Genomic DNA, 22,570 nt, shown 5'->3' with positions numbered 1-22,570 from the left:
AGGTGACCAGAAACCTAAACAATGAGCAGAAAACTGTAACATTAAAAATACAGCCTGAACCATTTAAAAAGTTGGGAATGGACCTTTAAAGAACATAAAAGTTATGGTGAAAAGACAAAGTCATCCAAGATAGTCCTTTTAAAAAAAAAAAAAATCTAAAGCAATCAATATAAACTGATTTTGCTCAGGGACGCCATATGGAAAAGCAGAGGACATACAAAGACATTCCGGGCAACAGGTCACTGTCATTATTTATGCAGATTTCCCACAGAAGTGAAGAACGGGAAAATCTGCAATAATTCCTTAAGTGGGCATGCACGGTGGCTCAGTGGTTAGCACTGTTACTTTGCAGCGCTGGGGTCCTGGGTTCACACCAAGGACAACATCTGCAAGGAGTCTGTATGTTCTCCCCGTGTTTGCGTGAGTTTCTTCCGGGTTCTCCAGTTTCCATCCCTACACCAAAGACATACTGATAGGGAATGTAGAATGTGAGTTTCAATCGGGAGAGCGATGTCTCTAAAGCGCTGTGGAATATGATGGCATTATATAAGCAAAGCATAATAAATGAATAAAAGTGTCCTTCCAGAAAATAACCTCTTAATTTTTTTCCCCTAACTTGGTAACCATTTTGTTTATATACATTATACATACACACACATACAGGTATAGATAGACACAAAGTCATGCCAAACTAAAATTTGATCATTGCAAATCATATATATGAGATATATATAAAAAAAAGTGTCATTAGAGCTAAATCAGACTGACATTTATGGAGGAATTCATGAAAATGCACTCCCCGTCAGGAGTCTCGTAATTAAGAGTACCCTTGAATTACCGTACATGTTCGGTAATTGCCCATTAGAGTGATCAGATTTGCTGGCATGATGGAGAAATGAACAGCAGTGACTAACCCTCACCCTGCATCAACACATGCTGAGATTACCTGTTTGTTAGGCGATCCCTGCATGTGTTGCAGCCGTCGAACATTTTTTGAGCACACGGAATACACTACACTCGGTCCGCACCTGACCATGCACGGATGGCACCTTATCTGACTATGTGTGCTCATCACTAGTCTTTACATACCTGACAAATGTCAGCTTTTTTTTTTTTTTTGCTATGGTGTTGGAAAGGGCAGCAGATAGCAATAATTCACAGCGGGCTACTACATACGTGTGTACTGTACTCCCCACTGGCTAACGGATGCCACACTATGGCTACACATTAAAAATACTCACGCCATGGCCTGTAGTGTGATGTAAACACAGCCCCCCTACATACCACGCATTCGGCCCCTCCAACCACATCCTTTACGCCTGGACCCGCGTCCTACGCCTTTTGAGGTATGGCATAGTACAGACTGCTGAGTTATTCAATTCTCTGCCATCAAAAGCACGTTCACTTTTCCAATGCCTCCTACATTCGTCCCCTATCTTGTGGATCGGCAAGAAATATATTTAGAGGAAAAAAAGATTTGACAGTAAAAATACCCATTTCCTATCAATACAAGTAGATTTTCTTGAATGTTTATCTCTATATATAAAAATGAATGTGTGTGTGTGTGTGTGTGTGTGTCTGTATCACCAACCAATCAAGAAGCATCTTTCATTTCACCAGAGCTGTTCAAAAGAAGCTGAGCTGTGATTGGTTGCTATGACCAACAGTTTTCCTTGCAAACAATCACTAAGCAGCTCTCATTTCACCAGAGCTGGTTAAAAGTATCTGAGCTGTGATTGGTTGCTATGACCAACAGTTTTCCCACTTGACATCACCTCAGCAGACACTGACATGGTGGGAGAAATCTAGCATCCCTGGGAACATACGCTCCCAACCATTGTCTGACCCCCAGAAAGGAGCAGTGAGTACATGACAGAAATCATAAGTTGAGGATCCAAGAAAAGCACTTCTGAGCATCCGCGCTGCTTTAGTGATAAGAATTCTTCAGAAATCCATATAAATCTTTCAAGTTCTTTATTATATGTACTACAGAAACTACGCGTTTCGAGGTGACAAACCGCACCTCTTCTTCAGGTTATAGTACAGAGTTGTGGTCGGTCTATACAAATGACAGCTTTATAGGCTGTGTGGGCGTAACCCCCCCGTTGTGAGAAAAGGGCGTCAACCTGCACATGCTGCACATAAAGATATTTGAAAAAGACAAGCAAAGTGACATATATATATAGAAAAACATATATTCCGGATAGTGATAGTACTGTGTATCCTATTCAGACAATCAATACAATAACATGGACTTTTATAATTAAATAAAAAGAAATACCGTATTTTTCGCTTTATAAGACGCACTTTTGTTCCCCCAAATTTTGGGGGAAAGTAGGGGGTGCGTCTTATAATCCGAATATACGGGGGAGGGGGGGTGTATATATATATATATATATATATATATATATATATATATATATATATATATATATATATATATATATATATATATATATATATATATACACATATATATATACACTGCAGGGTCCAGGGGAGGTGGGGGCAGCTTTGGAGCGGTGCTGTGAGCTGGTAAAAGCTGCCGAAGGGAGCCTTTGATCTCCTGCTCCCGCTCATATAATATGCACTGCCGCTGTCCATCACCATGGTGCTTAAACCGCACCACGGTGACTGGCTGGGGGAGCGGCGCATATTATAGCTGCCTGCGCCCTCCTTTGATCGCACATGATCCCCTGTGTTAGATATCGCCCCCATGCTGCTGCCCATAGTAAAATAAAAAACTCTTTCCTTACCTCCTCCAGCACTGATCTCCCGGTGTCTCTGCTGCCGCTGTCATCAGGCACGCAGAGATGATATCACTCTGCTGTGCTGATCACATGACCGGCTCTGAGAACCAGGAAGTGGAGGAGGAGCTCAACCACACTGAGGGAGACACGAGGAGGGACAGCGCTGAGAAGGTAAGGAAAGAATTTATTTTACTAAAAGCAGCAGCATGGAGGCGATATCTAACACAGGGTGATGTGTGCCAGCCACAGGGGGGCCAGTGTGCCAGCCACAGGGGGGCCAGTGTGCCAGCCACAGGGGGGCCAGTGTGCCAGCCACAGGGGGGCCAGTGTGCCAGCCACAGGGGGGCCAGTGTGCCAGCCACAGGGGGGGCCAGTGTGCCAGCCACAGGGGGGGCCAGTGTGCCAGCACAAGGGGGCTATATTCAATATAAAGTGGCCATATCCAGATTAAGGGGGCTAATTTTAGGATGGGGGGGGGCTATGAGGGACATATACCCTATATGATTTGTTAGACAGACACTGGCATTATAAGACGGACCCCATTTATTAAAAAATTCTCTATTCCTTCACCACATTTGGGGGTGCGTCTTATAATCAGGTGCGTCTTATAAAGCGAAAAATACGTATATGAAATATGTAGAACACAAAAAAAAGCGAACAAGAGAGGATGAGAACCAGTTTCATTGTGGTGAGTTTGAGACAAATGTGCTATCATGAGTGATGAGCTACCAGTGGTGAGGAGTAGTGGAGAGTAATTACTCATTTGATATAACTAGTGAAGATAGAGAGTGCAAAAAGTTTCCTTTCACCAATAGTAGTGTATAAAAGGAGCTATATTTGGAGAAATTATGTATTTTAAACCAATGTATTTTTTTTTTTATGTTGCCATTCACATGGCAGATCTATGAAAGAACTAGAAGCATATTGCCACAATTCCCAGTGTGCAAATATGCGAGTGAAAAATATAAAACCAAAGTGTATAATTAAAAATGTGTTTTAAAATTATTTAAAAAAAAATATTTAAAAATAATTTTGTGGGGAAGTTTTTAAATCCCAAAAACCAACTGAATGAGAGGACTGATACAAATTAAAAACAAATGTATTTAAAAATGAGAATTAGCGGTGAACCCAACTGTAATATAATTATGTCCACCAGAGGGAGTAGTGCTGAGTGAACTAGAATGACCCAAGGGATCCCTGGTATATCCCAGCCAAGAGCATAGTAGGGGGGGGGGGGGGGGAACCATTAAGAAATGTATCTCACCTAACATATTATTTTCTCATAAAACTTCTTCTCAATTCACCAGATAAAATGTGAGGATAATTTAGTATACTTTAAAAATTTTTTACAAATAAATTAATATATTAAATATACAGAAAAATATGAAAAACATTCCTCAAGGTAAGACTTATATAAAAATATCGCATCTTTCATTTAAACCTTTTGGATTAATAGTATCGAGTCGATAAATCCAATAAATTTCTTTTCTACTAAGTTATAGAAATCTATTCGGAGCATTTTCAGGTATATGGTTAATTGGAAAAAATGTTAGAGAAGAAAAATCATTTTTATGATGTAGAGCACAATGTCTAGATAGTCCATGTTTCATATAGCCAATCCTCACGTTGTGCCTGTGGGAGTTCATCCTTTTTCGAAAACACTGAGTAGTTCGTCCCACGTATGTTTTCCACAAATACATTGTATTAAATATATAATAAAACTTGATTCACAAGTGAGATTGGCTTTAATAGTAAAAGTTTCACCCGTTGATGTTGAATTAAAAAGGCTTTTTTTATGACCAATGCCCCTACAACAGAAACATTTCTTTTTCCCACATTTATAAATTCCTGGTGGTACTGCAGTTTTCTTTTTAATTGTCACAGATTTTTTGTCGTCTCAATCTACTCGGAGCCACAAGGTTTCTAATATTGGGTGGTCTCCTGAAGGTAACACCTGGGGTTTTCGGTAAAATGGTTTTTAAGATGGGGTCATTTAAAAGAATGTGCCAATTAGCCTTTAAAATTTCACGCATTTCCTTATGGTATTTATTAAAAGTGGTAATAAAATTAAGATTAAAACCGTCAGTATTAGTTTTAATCTTTTTAGCTAAAAGTGATTTTTGATCATAATTATTTTGCACATAACCCAGGGATTCCTTTATTAGTTTCTTAGGATATTTTTTTTCCTCAAATCTTTCTTCTAGTATTTTAGCTTGGTTTAAAAAATCAATTTCAGTAGTACAATTTCTCCTAATTCGTTTAAACTGGTTCACAGGTATGTTTACCAGCCATTTGTTATAATGGCCACTGTGGTAATGCAAGAAGCTATTCGCATCCACTTTCTTAAAGTATGTTCTTGTATTAATTTGAAAGTTTTCAATATAAATATTAAGATCTAAAAAGTTAATTTCTTTCTCATTGTGGCATGGAGAAAAGGACATCCCCCAATCATTATTATTCAGATCTATGACAAAATCCTCAATATTCCCTTTACTACTGTCTCATATTATGAAGATGTCATCAATAAAACGTTTAAAAAATTTTATACAATCGTAAAAGCGTGATTTATAAATAAAAATCTCTTCGAATCTCCCCATGAAGAGATTTGCGAAAGTTGGCGCCACTTTTGACCCCATTGCCATTCCCTTCTCTTGGTGATAGGTGTTTTTAAAAAAGTAAAATAGTTGTTCCTAAGAATAAAAAATAATCCATCATAAATAAACCTCTTTTGTGCCACTGAAAAACGCTCATCATTTCTAACATAATAATAAAAGCTTGTTAATCCCAATTCATGTCGAATATTCGAGTATAGGGCTGCTACATCTAAGGTAAAAAATGTATAGGATTTTTTCCATGTAAATTCATTCAATAATTCTATAAGATGAGATGAATCCCTCAAGTAGCTGGGTAAATTGGTCACATGTACTTTCATTAATTTATCTATATACTCTGCAAGATTACTCGAGATGGAGTTTATTCCAGATATTATCGGACGTCCGGGGGGATTGTTAATATCTTTGTGTAATTTTGGGAGGTGATAGAAGAAGGGTATGTTAGGGTTTTTTATTTTCAGAAATTTACTTTCTTTTTCATTAAATATTCCTTCCTCGGTCCCTCTTTTTATTAAATCCGAATAGGTTGTTGTTAATTCAGTTGAAGGGTAATTTTTTACAACACTATAAAAATCTGGATCCGATAAGATACGGTTAGCTTCCTGGCAGTATATATCATAGTTTTGAATCACTATACCTCCTCCCTTATCAGCAGGGCGTATAACAATTTCATTATTTTCTAGAAGATCCTGAATGGCATTTTTTTCCCTCTTTGTTAAACTGTTTTTGTATCTATTTTTTATTCCAGATTTTTTCAATCCCAATTGTTTCATCTCATTAAGAATGATATCCCCAAATACAGTTATATGGTTCCCTTTGCTTTCAGTGGGGTAAAAACCTGATTTGGGTTTTACCTCAGCATGTGCATTCACTTCTGGGTTTTCATGTGTTGGTACCTGTTCTAATTTGTTAGCGGTTTTGTTTTTATTCATAATGAAGTGTCGTTTCAAGGTAAGATTTCTTGAAAAGTTTTGAATGTCCAAGAAAGTGTCAAAATCCTTAGGTGTGTACGTTGGACAATAGGAAAGTCCTTTGGACAACACCTGTTTTTCTAATGGTTTTAGAGCATAGGAGGAGAGGTTGAAGATGTTTGGTTTTTTTGTTCGGATCTATTTTTCCTCTCTTTACTACGATTTTTTCTTCCTCCCCCCCCTGCAGCCTCTATAGGGAATTTTCTTTTTACCAGAAAAAAATCCTCAATATTATTTTTCTTAGGTATTGCTCCTGTCAGGAACGGTACTAGGCACTCAGAATTATTTCTACTGTTATCTATGACAACAGTGTTTTGGCTCTCACTCGGTTGTGTATTTTCATGTAGGGAGAGATCCAGTAAGTCTTCTACCTGTATTTCATCTAAATTAATCAGATCAGAGGAAGTACTGGGGATCTCACCTGGATTGAATAATGGCATTGAGAAAGAAGTAGAGATTCTCCTATTCTCCATATACTGGTTTTTTAAAACCTCAAAATCTTGGGTTTCAAATTCCTCTATATTTTTATTCATATTACTCTCAATGATATTGAAACCATTCTTTGGTTCCAAGTTTTTCCCTTTGGATTATTCTCTTATATCAGGTTTTTCCTCCTTTTTAGCAGTTGATTTTTCAGACTTTTTATCAATTTTTTGTATAATTCTTTTGCCGTTTGTATTATTCGCCACTCCTTTTTTAGAGGGTTTTTGCTCTATAGATTTTTTAATAACTGGATTTTTTTCCTGACATTTTTCTGAGTTTTTTATTTCTTTTTCTCTTATATTATTTCTATTAGAAAATACTCTATTTCTCACAAAGGGTATAGGATTTTCTCTATCTGTAATAAATTTAGATAGCCATTCATATTCCTTGTTTTCAATAGTCTCATTTATTACTATATTTGTTTTATCCTCATAAAATTTCCTGTCTCCCAACAGTTTGCTGGTTTTTCGCATAACCGCATCATGCTCTTGTTTGAGCACACTAGTAGATATATTTGCATTTATCTTTGTGTACTCAGGATGTAATTTGAATGTTTGCAATTTAGATGTAATGTTCTCTACTAGATTTGTGGCCTTCTCACTTAATTCAGACCGTTTCCTAAACAGACATGCTAGCAGGTTCTGCATACAGTTTTTTTAAAATAGAGTCCCATTCAATATTAAAAGCCGAGTCATTGGGAAAGGGGGATCTGTGGTTGATTCTCAGACCCCTTGGACAGATGCTACAAATGAGCTGTCGCAAGTGTACTGTAGTATTCTCGAATATTGAATTTTTTTCCAGTATAGGGATGGTAAAAGACATTACCTTTCTGTACGTTATTACACTGCATACATTGCAGGCAGGGGAAGGTGCCAAATTTAGGATTTGATAGAAAACGTTGTTGTTGTAGAGGACCTGGAGAGCCAATATCTGCTTTGATTAAGATGTCACGAACATTGCGCGGTCTCCTAAAACAAGGTAGGAAAGGTTCCCTAAATACTACACTTGCGACAGCTCATTTGTAGTATACTTTATGCCTCCTGTCATGAAGTTATTTAGCATTTCCTCTCCTCCCACAGTGGGACGGCCGCAGGTGCCTCCTTGCAGTATTGGTATGTAATGGATGTGGTGCAGCTTGTATATCCCTTACTCTTTACTTCTGGCCACCATAGCAGCCATTATAGCAGCTTAATTTTCCCATAGGTATCTCCCTTAAAGCCCAGTCACTTAGAGCTCACAGTACAACTTATTGGTATGTTCCTCCTTCTCTTGATCTTGTTCTTCATGATTGTTTGCTATTCCCTGTGCCATCATTTATTCTATGCTATAATGTGAACGATGTCTCAGCATGTTATCCATTTTCCATTTTGAAAACCCATGTAATAATAATAATAATAATAAATTTTATTTTTATAGCGCCGACATATTCCGCAGCACTTTACATTTCAGAGGGGATTTGTACAGACAATAGACATTACAGCATAACAATAATCACATACAGTAGATTATAACAAATACCAAGAGGAAAGAGGGCCCTGCTCGCAAGCTTACAGTCTATGAGGAAAGAGGTAGACACGAAAGGTTGGTGGTAACAGTTACCCTGATTGTATGGACCAGTCATAATGTTAAGTGTGTAACAGTACAGACACAGAGGGCTAATGGAGGCATAAAGCATGTGGGAACATGATGCGGGGAACCTGGTTATGGTAAAACTTTTGGCTCTGCCACACAGGGATAGATTAGGTTAATGTGTTGGGGTGGTAGGCCAGTCTGAATAAATGCATTTTCAGGACACGCTTAAAATTGTGGGGATTGGGGACTAATCGTATTGACCTGGGAAGTGCATTCCAAAGAATTGGCGCGGCACGTGTAAAGTCTTGGAGACGGGAGTGGGAGGTTCTGACTATTGAGGATGCTAATCTCAGGTCATCAGCAGAACGGAGGGCGCGGGTTGGGTGGTATACTGAAACAAGGGAGGAGATGTAGGGTGGTGCTGAGCCATGGAGGGCTTTGTGAGTGAGGGTAATAAGTTTATACTGAATTCTGGAGTGGATGGGTAGCCAGTGTAATGACTGGCACAAGGTTGAGGCATTGGTGTAACGATTGGTGAGGAATATGATCCTGGCTGCAGCATTCAAGACAGATTGGAGGGGGGAGAGTTTGGTAAGAGGGAGACCGATTAGAAGAGAGTTACAATAGTCGAGACGAGAATGAATAAGAGAAACAGTAAGAGTTTTTGCAGAGTCAAAGTTAAGAAAAGGTCGAATTCTAGAAATGTTTTTGAGGTGCAGATGACAAGAGCGAGCCAGTGATCGAATGTGGGGGGCAAAGGAAAGCTCGGAATCAAGTATGACCCCAAGACAGCGGGCCTGTTGCTGGGGAGTAATAGTGGAACCACACACAGAAATGGCAATGTCGGGTATAGGTACATTAGTAGAGGGAGGAAACACCAGGAGTATAGTCTTTGACAGGTTCAGTTTCAGATATAGTGAGGACATGATATTAGACACAGCGTTTAGACAATCGCCGGTGTTTTCTAGAAAGGCTGGCGTGATGTCAGGAGAAGCGTATAATTGGGTGTCGTCAGCATAGAGATGGTACTGGAAATCAAATCTACTGATTGTTTGACCAATAGGGGCAGTGTACAAGGAGAAGAGGAGGGGACCTAGAACCGATCCTTGGGGGACCCCAACAGTAAGGGGAAGATGAGAGGAGGAGGAACTGGCAAAAGATACAGTAAAGGAGCGGTCGGAGAGATAGGAGGAGAACCAGGAGAGAACGGTATCCTTGAGGCCAATGGAACGGAGCATAGTGAGGAGGAGCTGATGATCCACAGTGTCGAATGCTGCAGAGAGATCCAAGAGAATTAGCATGGAGTAGTGACCATTTGATTTAGCTGTTAGCAGATCATTAGAGACTTTAGTGAGGGCAGTTTCAGTGGAGTGTAAAGAGCGGAAACCGGATTGGAGAGGGTCGAGAAGAGAGTTTTCTGAGAGATAGCGGATAAGACGGGAGTGGACCAGGCGTTCCAGGAGTTTAGAGATGAAGGGAAGATTAGAGACAGGTCTATAGTTAGCGGCACAGTTTTGGTCGAGGGATGGTTTTTTAAGTAGTGGATGTATGATGGCATGCTTAAATGAGAAGGGAAAAATACCAGAAGAGAGAGAGAGGTTAAATATTTTAGTTAGGTGAGGGGTGACAGCAGGGGAAAGGGACTGAAGGAGCTGTGACGGAAATGGGTCACTGGTGCAAGTAGTTGGGCGAGAAGATGCAAGGAGCCTGCTTACTTCTTCTTCTGTGACAGGTTCAAAATCAGAGAGTGAGTTCGATGCAGTGGGGGAGGGAGGACAGTGCATGGTATGAGGTGATTGGGAGATAATTTCCTGTCGGATCTGGTCAATTTTTTCTTTGAAGTAATTGGCCAGATCGTCAGCTCGGAGCTCCGTGGTTGGGGCCTGTACTCTTGGATTGAGTAGAGAATGAAAAGTGTCAAAGAGACGTTTCGGGTTATTGGACAGTGAGGTGATGAGGGTGTTGAAATAGGTTTGTTTGGAGAGGTGAAGGGCAGTGTTGTATGTTCTAAGCATAAACTTAAAATGGATGAAATCTTCGGGTAGATTGGATTTTCTCCACAGACGTTCGGCGCACCTGGAGCACCGCTGCAGGAAACGTGTTTGCACCGTGTGCCAGGGTTGTCGCCGTCTGCGTTGTGGTGTTCTATTTATAGGGGGTGCAAATTCATCCAGGGCACTTTGAAGTGTTTCATTGTAATGCTTCAATGCAGAATCAGGACAGGAGAGGGAGGAGATAGGGGCCAATGAAGACTGCAAGTTCTTCATAAGTTTCTGGGTGTTAATGGCCTGTATGTTTCTATAAGTATGGACAGTGGGGGTGACCTGAGCAGCATGGCAGTTCTTGATAGAGAATGAAAGAAGATTGTGGTCAGAGAGTGGGAGAGGGGAGTTTGCAAAATCATCCACTGCACAAAGCCGAGAGAAGACCAAGTCGAGGAAGTTTCCGTCTTCATGCGTTGGAGAATTAGTAAGCTGCGAAAGGCCAAATGAGGAGGTTAGAGATAAAAGGTGAGTAGCAGATGGTGAGAGGGGAAGAGCAATGGGGATGTTGAAATCACCCATGATGAGGGTAGGGATGTCACAGGAGAGAAAATGTGGAAGCCAAGTGGCAAAATGATCCAGGAACTGATGGGAGGGGCCGGGAGGACGATACACCACCGCCACTCGCATGGAGAAGGGGGTGTAGAGTCTGACGGCATGGACCTCAAAAGAAGGGAAGACAAGTAATTTGTTGTATATACTTTCTTTGTCAATTTTTATTTTTGTTATCTTTATTTCACAGTACATTGATGAAGGTCCTAGTCCGAAACGTCTGTATGTATGTACTGCAATTCATTAAAACCACCTTTCTGCATCAGAATCTTTTTGGTGTGTGCCAAGTCTATATAAATTGAAGTTCACGGATTGGGATCCTACTTGTGCACCACCTCCGGTTACCAGGGTTGTGCCAACGGTTTTGTTCTAATATTGGTACTGACCCTAGGCCCTTCTTAAAGGGATCTCTGGTATGGAAGTCAGGGCAAATCCATCCAGCGTTTTAATTCTGACCCCAGGCCTCTCTTAAAGGGATCCCCTAGTATGGATGTCAGGGCAATTGCCTTAAAATGCTCTGGTACTGACCCCAGGCTCTCTTAAAGGGATCTCCTGTATGGAAGTTAGGGCAAATCCCTCGGCGCTCTGATTCTGACCCCAGGGTTCTATTAAAGGGATCATTGGTATGCAAGTCAGGGCAAGTCCACTCAGCGCTCTGGTTCTGATCCCAGGCTCTCTTAAATGGATCACCGGTATGGAAGTTAGCGCAAATCCACTCAGCACTCTGGTTCTGACCCAAATCCCCTCTTAAAGGGATCCTCGGTACAGAAGTGAGGGAAAATCCATTGTGCGCTTTGGTACTGACCCCAGGCCTCTCTTAAAGGGATCTCCGGTATGGAAGTTAGGGTAAATCTCTCAGCGCACTGGTTCTCACCCCCAGGCTTCTATAAAAGGGATCATCGGTATGAAAGTCAGGGCAAATCCACTCAGCGCTCTGGTTCTGACTCCAGGCTGACAGGATGATGTGGGATATTAGTCGTAGTATTCCAGTGGCTCTGGCTGACGGGATGATGTGGAATATTATTGGTAGCAGTCCAGTGGCTCTGGCTGACGGGATGATGTGGGATATTATGGGTAGTAGTCCGGTAAGCTGTGGCTGACGGGATGATGTGGGATATTAGGTGTAGTAGTCCGGTAGCTCTGGCTGACGGGATGATGTGGGATATTATAGTGAATGTGGCTATGTGGAATGGGTGGGGCTATACACTCAGCTATATTTTATATATACACACACACATATACATACATACATACATACATACATACATAGAGAGAGAGAGATAGATAGATAGATATATATATATATTCATTATAATTTGTTATAACTAACCGTAGCGAGTTACTATGCCCGGGCAGCGCCGGGCTCTTCAGCTACTTAAAAATAAAGATGATCTCTAAGGTATAAAATGAGAACAACAATTGGATCCAAGGTGAACTGAACATATCAATGCATTCAGCAATCATCTCCAGATTGTGTCCAAGTATCGACAGCCACCTTCAAGGGGTTTTCGAGTTAAAAAACTTTTGGGGGGGACAATTAATGAGTCTGAGCTGGGTTAAAATAAAAAAAAATAAATAAAAAAAGATGATCCTCACCCTGCCCAGGCTCAGCGCCACCCCTGTGGTCTTTGCAGCGGTGATTTGCACTGAAGGTGTGACGGAGAGGCATCGCTGGACCTGGGGAGGGTGAGGAGCAGATCTTTTTTATTAGTTCTTTTTTTTTTTTTTATTAGTTCACCCACCCCAGAGCCATGAACTAAAAATGTATAACTGGAAAGCCCTTTTAACATACAAACCTGACTTATTATTATATGTGCAGCAGAGTCTGCGAACATGTAGTCTCCATCTACAAAACCTTTCTGGGCCTAAGTATCAGGAATTATGACAGGCACAGAGGAATTGGCAACAGAAAATCTGGCTCTTTCTACACTGAAGATTGAAAATCTGATTTTTGTTCTTCTCCCCATCACTCAGGACAATGCTCAGCGACACAAATCACACAATGAGTAATTGTAAGCACACACATTTATCATGAACCATTGCAGAAAAAGAACAAAACTTCTCCGAAAATACAAACAACTGATGGATTTCAGGGAAATTAATATCCGTTTGTTTTGCTAATGACGGCAGATGTTTTTGTCTTATAAATCTTATGCGGGGGAGATGAAGCTTGAAGTATTGCTGCTTAGATATTCAGGATTTGTAATAAGTGACTAGTTTCTTGCCTTAAACCACATCTAGACGTGGTGGGAATGTAATGATGTTAACCGATTGGGGCCGGGCGCACAGGGAAGATACAGAAAAGGGGATTGTGAGATTAAAAGTTATTCTCAACATTAAAAGTTACTACCTAACCATGAGTCCGACCAATCCTGAGCTGATCAGTAGACCATACCAGAGACTTTTAGTCTCTCCCTCTCTTATATGAGATGGGTGCATGAGACCATCATTATATTGCCCTGTGCGTCCTGGGTAGGATTGGGTTATGGGATAGGAAACGGGTTTTAAAGGGACAGTCAGCACAGAATGACTGTTCAAACCAAACTGTTGACCACACGTGACGCACTGAGTGGTGGGACTTGATCTGAACAATGATTCTGAGCTGACAGTCCCTTTAAATGAAGTCCCCGGCCGTTACTACTGTCATGGCTAAAAGTTCTGAGTAGAGATGAGCAACTTTGCCTTTTTTAGAGTCGAGTCGGGTTTCATAGAATATATCTTGCATCGTACACAATTGTTAAATGTCTTTTCTTTGTTTTTCCAACAGTGAACAAAGTCCGAACACGTTGGCGCTCGATGAAGGACCGATGGTCGTGCTGAGGGACAGGTTCGTAGTGGTTCAGCGGCAAGGACCAGAACGAAATACCGGTACCATTGCAATTTGGAGTTCCTAAGATCGGTCCTTGCCACCAGAGAATAAGTATTTTTTTTTTTTTTTTAAATCTATGCTTTTCTATTTCACAGCTGATGCTTCTTTTAAATGCATGATAGTAATGTTTTTCCTTTCTTTCCACACCACCCTGCAACCTGTCCCTGGAGATGGTCCTTCATCGGACGACCTCGGACCCGTCCCAGCCATCTGAGAGCCAGGAAGCACCTTCCAGGTCAGCAACACAGACAGCTGGTGACCAGGAAGCTGGTCAATCAGGTGTTCCCCTGTCCCAGGTCTCTGCCACTGGTTATGCGGGCACTACCCGCCAGCGGCAGAGGGCCTTGGACAGGAATGTCTTGCCCGAGTTCATGCACTTGAGTGAGGCCTTTCATGCCAGCCTCAAGTCGCTGTCAGACAGAGTGGAAAGTGGTTTTTCACTCATGGAACGCGGTTTTACCCACATGGAATACCGCTTCCACTCTGTCGAACAGCTCCTTGACCGTCTGGAGGCCGACCTCAACAGACCAGCGCACCATTTTTTCAGTAAAATTGAACAGGGTATGGCGGAACACCTTAGTACTGCGCAACAGCTGAGTGAGCTGCAGGCCTGCAACACTGCTTACTTGCAGGCTATGCAGCAGAATCGGTACGTGCAGCAGTCAGTGGTGTCATTTCCTACTGTGCCACCACTGACACGCCACACCTCACTACCGACTTCTGCTGCATACTACTGCACGGCCACCTCTATTCAAAGCCAAGCCAGCCACCATTACACCACCACAAGTCTGAGTGCTGCTGGTCACTTCACCGCCACCACCATGGCAAGCGCTGCTCCTGTCTGGAGTACCACCGCCACCCCCACGCCTGCTTGGAGCACAGCCACCGTGACCACTCCTCAAACATGGAACAGCCCTGCCGGCACCACTCCTAAATGTAATAGCCCTGCCACCACCACTCCGCAAACATGGACCAGCACTGCCGCCACCAGTCCACATGCAAAGACGAGCAGTAGTCACAGCTGCAAACGGGGGACCAATATTCCTTATTTGCCCAAAGTTCCAGGGGCCAAGAATCAAGGCGGTCATTGCGCAAAGGTGGTCCAGACAGGACAGTTTCAGGAGACACAAAAAAGTTCTCAAAACTTTAACAGTACCTCCCCCCTCTCCTCCTAGTGTGTCTACCTCCATTTCCATCACTGACCTCCCTTCCCCCACAACTTTTGTCACCCCTTCCCCTAGAACACCTTCATCCACTATAAGCCGTTCCTCGGCACTGCATACCCAACTTGCTACCATCTTATGTATTTGCCAACACATAGCTCCACTACTGACACGTTTCTTGTGTCTGTCAAGGAGATGTGTTGTCAAAAACACAAATATATGACTTGTATTTTCACCACCAGTCTCTTTAGTTTGCTAAAATTGCACAGAATGAATAGAGGATGGTGTTGAGTGCAAGGCATATCTATTGTCACCTTGCCAGGTATCATAAAAAGTGAATTGAGGATGGTCTGTTTTTACCATCCTCAATTCACTTATTGTGAGACCAGGCCAGGGGATTCTAGATATACCTTATAATTAACCACATCCTCTATTCAGTGTGTGTTGAATAAACTGAGGAAATCATGGGTAAAATACACGTCATATGTACAATAACCAGGCCTAGTATCATAACTATCAAACCTGGGCAGGTGAATACACATAAGATTTTTAACCTGCGTCGCTTCAGTCTGAATATATTTCACGCAGACTGTAGCAATGCTGCAGTTTAACTCATATGTGTATTTACCTGCGCAGGTGTAATAACATTCTGAAGTTACGGTGCGTTATTTTGGGCGTCCTCACTTCAGCATGACACTGGGCCTGGGGATTGTAGAAGTTGTATAAACTTTATTATCTCTCCAGTCTCAGTTCAAACTCAAGCCACAGTGGTGATCCTACAAATAATATTTAGAGTCACATGGTCAGGTGTCAAAGAATGACGGATGCTAGTGCATCCCCAACTCACAATTTTTAACTTCAGTTCATGTGATACAAATATTATTTGTATTATCCACCGTCGCTGCAAATTGAACACAAACTCTAGCGTTGATAAAGGTCATACAAATTGTGTGTATGTATAGTCACCTAGTCAGGAGTGCTAGTAAATTCATGATGCACAAAACACAGCATCATGAATTCACAGGTATACCTGGGCAGTTGATTATTGTATTAGAGTGTAAAAAGACATAGTGCACTCGGTACAGGTATCAAAACAGGTTTTTTTTATTAACATACACACAAGAAAACATTTTTACACCATTTGATGTTGCCATTCCACCCGTCCTACATCTGAGATGAAGTAGGCCGCAAATTGGTCCCTCATTTGGCCAACTTCAATGGATGACCTGAGAGGGTGCTGAGTGAATTCAGGCAATGGGTTAGGAGCAGCATCATTGAGTTCAAAGGTCGGGTGCTCTTTAGCCATCACAAAATTATGTAGAACCACACACGCCTTAACCACCTCATCCACTGTTTTCAGTTTAAGATTAATGGCTGTGCCGAGAATGCGCCATCTGGAGACAAAAATCCCAAAAGCACACTCTACTGTTCTCCTGGCCCTGGTCAGCCTGTAATTAAAGATTTGTTTTGTGTGGTCCAAGTCACGGCTGGAGTAGGGTTTAAGCAGGTTTGCGTACATTTGAAAGGCCTCATCCCCAACCATTACAAAGGGCTGTGGCGGAGCTTCGGTGTGGGGAAGAGGCCGTGGCATGAGGAAATTAAATTGGTTGCCATACAACCTCCGGCCCATGTCCGAGTTCTTAAAAGCCTGGGAGTCATTCCCACGGCCAAATGCCCCAATGTCCACTGCTACAAAACATGCATCCGGCATCCACAATGGCCATGAGTACTGCAGAAAAGTACTTTTTGTAGTTATAGTACTCAGAACCAGTTCTTTTGGGTTTGATTATCCGTATGTGTTTACCATCAACAGCTCCCAAACAGTTGGGGAAATTGCAGACTGTCCAGAATTTGTCAGCTATTTTCATCCACTTTTCAGCGGTGGGCAGGGGCATAAATTCTGGACAAAGAACGTTCCACAAAGCCCGGCAGGTGTCCGCAACAATTCCCGACAAGGTGGAGACTCCAATCCGGTACTGGAAGTGTAGTGAAGAGAGGGTCTCTCCAGTCGCCAGGAATCTGCGAAACAGAGAAAGAAGTAAAATTAATATTTCTGTATATGGTTTTTTAAAACAATAAAAGAAAAAAACTATTTAGTACATTGCAGAAAAATAATTCTGCCAGGTTTGGAATAGTACATGTCACAACAAAGAAAATTATGCAGGCATTCGTTTGTAAATATTACGTACCGTAATGTGACCAGGAGCCGTTCCTTAGGAGGAATTGCACGACGGAGCTGCGTGTCCTGTCTCCGGATGGATTGTTGAACACGAGCAAGTAAATCACTGAAGCTTTCTTGGGACATCCGTGTATAGTCCGTAAATTTCTCCTGGTTTGCCTGGAGCTCGCTGTAGAGGGTGTGGTACGCTCCACGGCTCTCCTGGAGTTCAACAATCGGATGTATCCACAAACGCCGCCGCTGCCAACTTCGCTGTGTCTCTCTCCCTTTGTTGATGGCAAGCAACTGCATAAGCCTGAGCCATCCTGATGTCCAGATCCAAGTTAAAGTGAAAACTCTTCCAGCGCAGATCCATGTTGACGCGAGAAAAAGCAAGCAAATGTGAAGTATTCAGATGTAAACAGGGTCTATATAAAGAATAACCATAACACACGCCCACTGATGTCCCATTGGAGGTGTCTGTTGGAAGAATTTTTCTAGAATTTTCCTCCTGTGAATACAACCCATGTGCATAAAACACGCTTGAAATCGCATACAAACACTGCGTTTTTTTGGCTTCATGCGCACGATGATGCGACAATATCGCAGCGTTTACAAGAGTTTGAAAGCGTTTTTTTCATGCGTTTGATGTGTGCTCGAAATGCAGCGCAAAAAGGCACAAGTGTGAAACTAGCCTTAGTTATGTTTTGAGCTGAAAGTCTTTTTGTGCAACTTGGCAGTGGCAGAGCCTTAGGCACCTCGCGACTTCCACAACCCTGGTTTATGGACCGAAAATGATTCCATTGTGTTGTGAAAGATAACGACATCCGTTCATCTGCAGAGTACATGATGGGCCCCTCTTACAAACTTTTTCCAAGAGCTGAGCGGAACGGTTATGAGCCCACAAAGTCTATGAACTGAAACCTAGTAAGAAGGGTCACTGCTCCTTGAAGCTCGTTTCTGTAAAAATGCACATCCTACAGAGAAGAAAGTCACTAATGGCAAGATTCCCACTGGCATCTAGCTCTACATACATAGAAAAATACATTGTAAAGTGAGGAAAAGAGCAGGAAAAAATAATTCTTGCATAAATCCTAATGTTCTCCAACGCAGAAAAACTTAAGAAAACCGCTCTCCATCATCAGCCCCCTATACCGATTTCTCATCTTCACCTCCTACCATCCTCTTCTAAAAACTCCGGTGTTAACGGATAATGCCGCTGATAGGCTAGATTTACACATCCGATCTGGAGCAAGTTTGCCAGTCAATGCCAGAAATAGCCCAAATAGGAAGGAAATTTATACAACAATGAATCCTTCTACGCTTGGCTAAAAACCATGACAAGTCAGAAGCAGCACATGTCAATCCAGCATTACAGCTTCTACAGGGACTAAACTCAGACTCATTTTATTTATTTTTTTTGCTGAATGAAGTTTAGCCCTGTTTCACACTTCCGTTTTTGACCATCAGTCAAAATCAGCCGTTTTTGCAAAAAATCGGATCCGCCATTTTTTTGGGCGGATCCGTTTTTTTCCCCATTGACTTGCATTGCCGGCGGATCTTGACGGATGGCCATCCGTTGGATCCGTTTTTTTGCGGATCCGTCAATTTTTTTGCGTCCGCCGAGCATGCCTGGACGGAGCATGCAGCGTTTTTTGTACTGCAGGATCCGCATTTTTATAGAGCGCATGCCCGGAGGAATGAAGTCAGGAGGAAATTTAACCCTGAAATCATTTCTGGCGGACAAAGAAAAAAAACTCTCTCTCTCGGGCAGCGGTTCGTTTAAAATTCTTCATTCGGCGGGTCCGTCAAAAAACGGATCCGGTGGCATCCCTTCACATCAGTTAGGAACAGATCCGCTTTCCACCTTTTTGGCGGATCTTAACTGACACAAAAAACTGAAGTGTGAAACAGGCCTAAGATGTTTTTATAAAAACCTGAAGATGAATACGAATACTGACTGCCTTAGACCTTATTACAATTTCTGCAGCTTTTTTTGCCACAGCCCTTAGTCTCCCCTTTGGCACACAGGTAATAATTCACTAGATGTAGTTTCTACCCACGAGAATGATTTTCCATATCTGTATTGAAAAGATCATCCCTGGACGGAGGTTAAAGCAATACTATGGCAGCAGCAACGATGGCAGTGATTTAATACTCATCCTATAGATGCAAATTACAGTCTCTCCAGCTTTGATTGACGTGGCCGACATCTCCTAAGTCATCCACAAAGTCTGTTACATGCTACAATAGGGTGCACAAGACCTGCGCAGGCGCAACAGGTTGTGTAGATGTCAGCCATGTCAATCAAGGCAGGAGAGGTGGCGACTGCGGGGACATAGGAGTCCGCCAAACAGCATATGGAGAGGACAAATTATAAAAGGCGTTTTCTTTGGTATACGGGGGAGCTGTGATCTTATGAAGGGGCTATGGGCGTGTTATTAAACGGAATCTGCCACCAGGTTTCTGTTACCCCTTGTAAAAGCAGCATGATGTACAGGCACAGAACCAGATTCCAGCAGTGTGTCACTTACAGGGCTTTTTGCTGCAGATTTGATAAAATCCATTTTTTCCCTGCTGTAGATCTACCAGATCTCTGAATGGTGAGCTCTATATGCCACAAGCCACAGCACTGACTGGCATCTTTATGTATACACTGTGTGTAGGCAGAAATCTGCCAATCAGTGGTGGGCAGGGGTTATACAGAACTCAAGAATATGGAGGATTACATGACAGCAGGTTTACTAGATCTCTAGTGATAATCTGATGGTAAAACCGTGATTGTAGCAAAACTACAGAAAAAGGGACAGATCACTGGAATCAGAGTCTCAGTCTCTGCATTATGCTGCTCTCAGATTAAATGGCAAAAATTTGGCAACATAGTCTTTTTAAAGATGGTGGATATAATATATATTTTCTGGTGACAGGGTCCCTTTAACTATAGCCTTAGTTAAAGGTGGAAGGATGGCTACAGATTTTGCAGCTAGTCTGCCAGTCATCTTCACTCTATTCCTGTTAAAATAATAAAAAAGAAAAGACAGATGGATAGGGGTCTTACTCACTATCTCACTGCTAATACAATGTGGTGCAATCAAATTGCGCTTTCATCACAATTTTACAAAACTTAAGTAAAAAAAAATGCTTCTTTAACTTCATCATGTGAAAACAAAGGAATAGGGTGAAAAGGTTTTTTTTCAAATTGTTTTTTAATAACACGGTCATCACTAAAAGGTGACTGTAAACATAGCCATTTTCTCTTTACAAAGTATAGTAGAAAACCAGACAAAACATTGTTACCTGCTGTGGATTTATCTGTTGAGCGTGTGGCACTGGCCTCACTTGGTCCACCACTTCCCTCCTTGGGCTCATTGGAATAGAGCCGGATTTGTGCTTGCACTGGCAGGCGACTAGATGGCATTACACACAGGAGCCCTCTACTCTTCACAGAGTGCTGCCATCCTAGAGAAAAGCACAGGCATGTAAATAACAAGGCTGTCACACGGCGGGAACCACATGCACTACAAAAGCAAAACGCCCAGCGGATTTCTCCCAGCAGCATCTAACCAGAAAAGCCCTATTTGTGAACGGCAAGCACCCGAAAAAATGCTGCAAGAACAGGGAAAGATGAAGCAGGGCTAAACCACCATCACACAAGACATTTCATCCAATGAAGGTCCGAAGACGCTTTCCATACACATAAATGAAGGGTAACTAGGGTGATCTTATATGAAGGCATGCAGACGTGTTTCCTGTAAGCTCATGGCAATACAGAAAGATCCTGAATGAGCCCACTCAGATATTGTCCACTATCAGAGCTGGAGTTGGTGCTTGCGAAAGTATTCACCCCCTGGACTTTTTACCTATTTTTGTTACATTATAGCTGAGGTTTAAATATTGTTGTAATCCAATTTGTGTATGGTGCATCAATACTAAATAGTCTAAGTTGGTGACGTGAGAAAAATATAGACATGAATTAAATCTATGGGATCAAATAAGTAAAAATTGGCACGTGCGTATGTACAGTGCCTTGCGAAAGTATTCGGCCCCCTGGAACTTTTCAACCTTTTCCCACGTATCATGCTTCAAAACATAAAGATACCAAATGTAAATTTTTGGTGAAGAATCACAATTGTGAAGTTGAACGAAATTTATTGGTTATTTTACATTTTTGTGGAAATTCAAAAACTGAAAGTGAGGCGTGCAATATTATTCGGCCCCTTTAACTTAATACTTTGTTGCGCCACCTTTTGCTGTGATTTCAGCTGCTGTCGCTTGGGGTTTGTCTCTATCAGTTTTGTACATTGAGAGACTGAAATTCTTGCCCATTCTTCCTTGGCAAACAGCTCGAGCTCAGTGAGGTTAGATGGAGATTGTTTGTGAACAGCAGTTTTCAGCTCTTCCCACAGATTCTCTATTGGATTCAGGTCTAGACTTTGATTTGGCCATTCTAACACCTGGATATGTTTATTTGTGAACCATTCCATTGTAGATTTTGCTTTATGTTTGGGATCATTGTCTTGTTGGAAGACAAATCTCCGTCCCAGTCTCAGGTCTTTTGCAGACTCCAACAGGTTTTCTTCAAGAATGGTCCTGTATTTGGCACCATCCTTCTTCCCATCAATTTAACCCCTTAGCGACAGAGCCAGTTTGCAGCTTAATGACCAGGCCAATTTTTACAATTCTGACCACTGTCCCTTTATGAGGTTATAACTCTGGAACGCTTTAGGCTGAGTTCACACATGGCGTTTTTTTTCGCGTTTCCGTGGCGGTTTTAACCGCGTGATTTTGCCACGAAAACGCGAAAAATAAGCATCCCATGCATTCCTATGGGATTCCGCAATGCTGTGCTAATGCTGCGGTTTTTACTGCGGCGGAATCGCTTCGCGGTAAAAACCGCAGCATGATCATTAATTTGCGGAATCGCGGCGATCCCGCACCCATAGGAATGCATTGTTCCGCTTACTTCCCGCATGTGGATGTGCACACCATGCGGAAAGTAAGCAGAACAATTGCGGATGGTACCCACGGTCCTGAGGAGAGGAGACTGTCCTCCGGGCTTTGGGTACCATATCCCTGTAAAAAATAGAATTTAAAAATAAAAAATATTGTTATTCTCACCCTCCGACGTCCTGCGCAGCCTTCCCGCTTCTCTTCACGCTCTCGTTCCCAGTAGTCCTTTGCGAAAATGCCCGCGATGACGTCCGTTCTCCCGGGATCGCGAAGTCTCGCGGTCATTCGCGCGACGTCATTGCGAATGACCGCGAGACATCGCGATCAAGCGAGAACGGACGTCATCGCGGGCATTTTCGCAAAGGATTACTGGGAACGGATGCGCGGGACATCGGAAGGTAAGAATAACACCATTTTTTTTTTTTTTTTTACATTTTATCTTTTACTA

General features: G+C 42.1%; 1 protein-coding gene across 3 annotated transcripts in view; it reads right to left on the bottom strand.

Moving 5' to 3' along the window:
- Positions 1–22,570, bottom strand: part of SLC30A9 (solute carrier family 30 member 9) — a 191,409-nt gene that overhangs the window by 131,962 nt on the left and 36,877 nt on the right. For 2 of the 3 annotated variants that reach the window (XM_073583422.1, XM_073583421.1), the window contains exons 2-3: positions 20,470–20,631; positions 12,579–12,659 (exon numbers count right to left, since the gene is read on the bottom strand). In XM_073583422.1, the coding sequence (XP_073439523.1) occupies positions 12,579–12,659; positions 20,470–20,631 (243 nt within the window). The remainder of the gene's footprint in view (positions 1–12,578; positions 12,660–20,469; positions 20,632–22,570) is intronic. The other variant, XM_073583423.1, reaches the window with a different exon arrangement.

Source organism: Dendrobates tinctorius, unplaced genomic scaffold, assembly GCF_039654945.1.
Source record: "Dendrobates tinctorius isolate UK_male_01 unplaced genomic scaffold, ASM3965494v1 ptg000079l, whole genome shotgun sequence".
In the NCBI taxonomy this organism is placed as follows: domain Eukaryota; kingdom Metazoa; phylum Chordata; class Amphibia; order Anura; family Dendrobatidae; genus Dendrobates; species Dendrobates tinctorius.
This window is presented reverse-complemented; position numbering and strand designations above follow the sequence as displayed.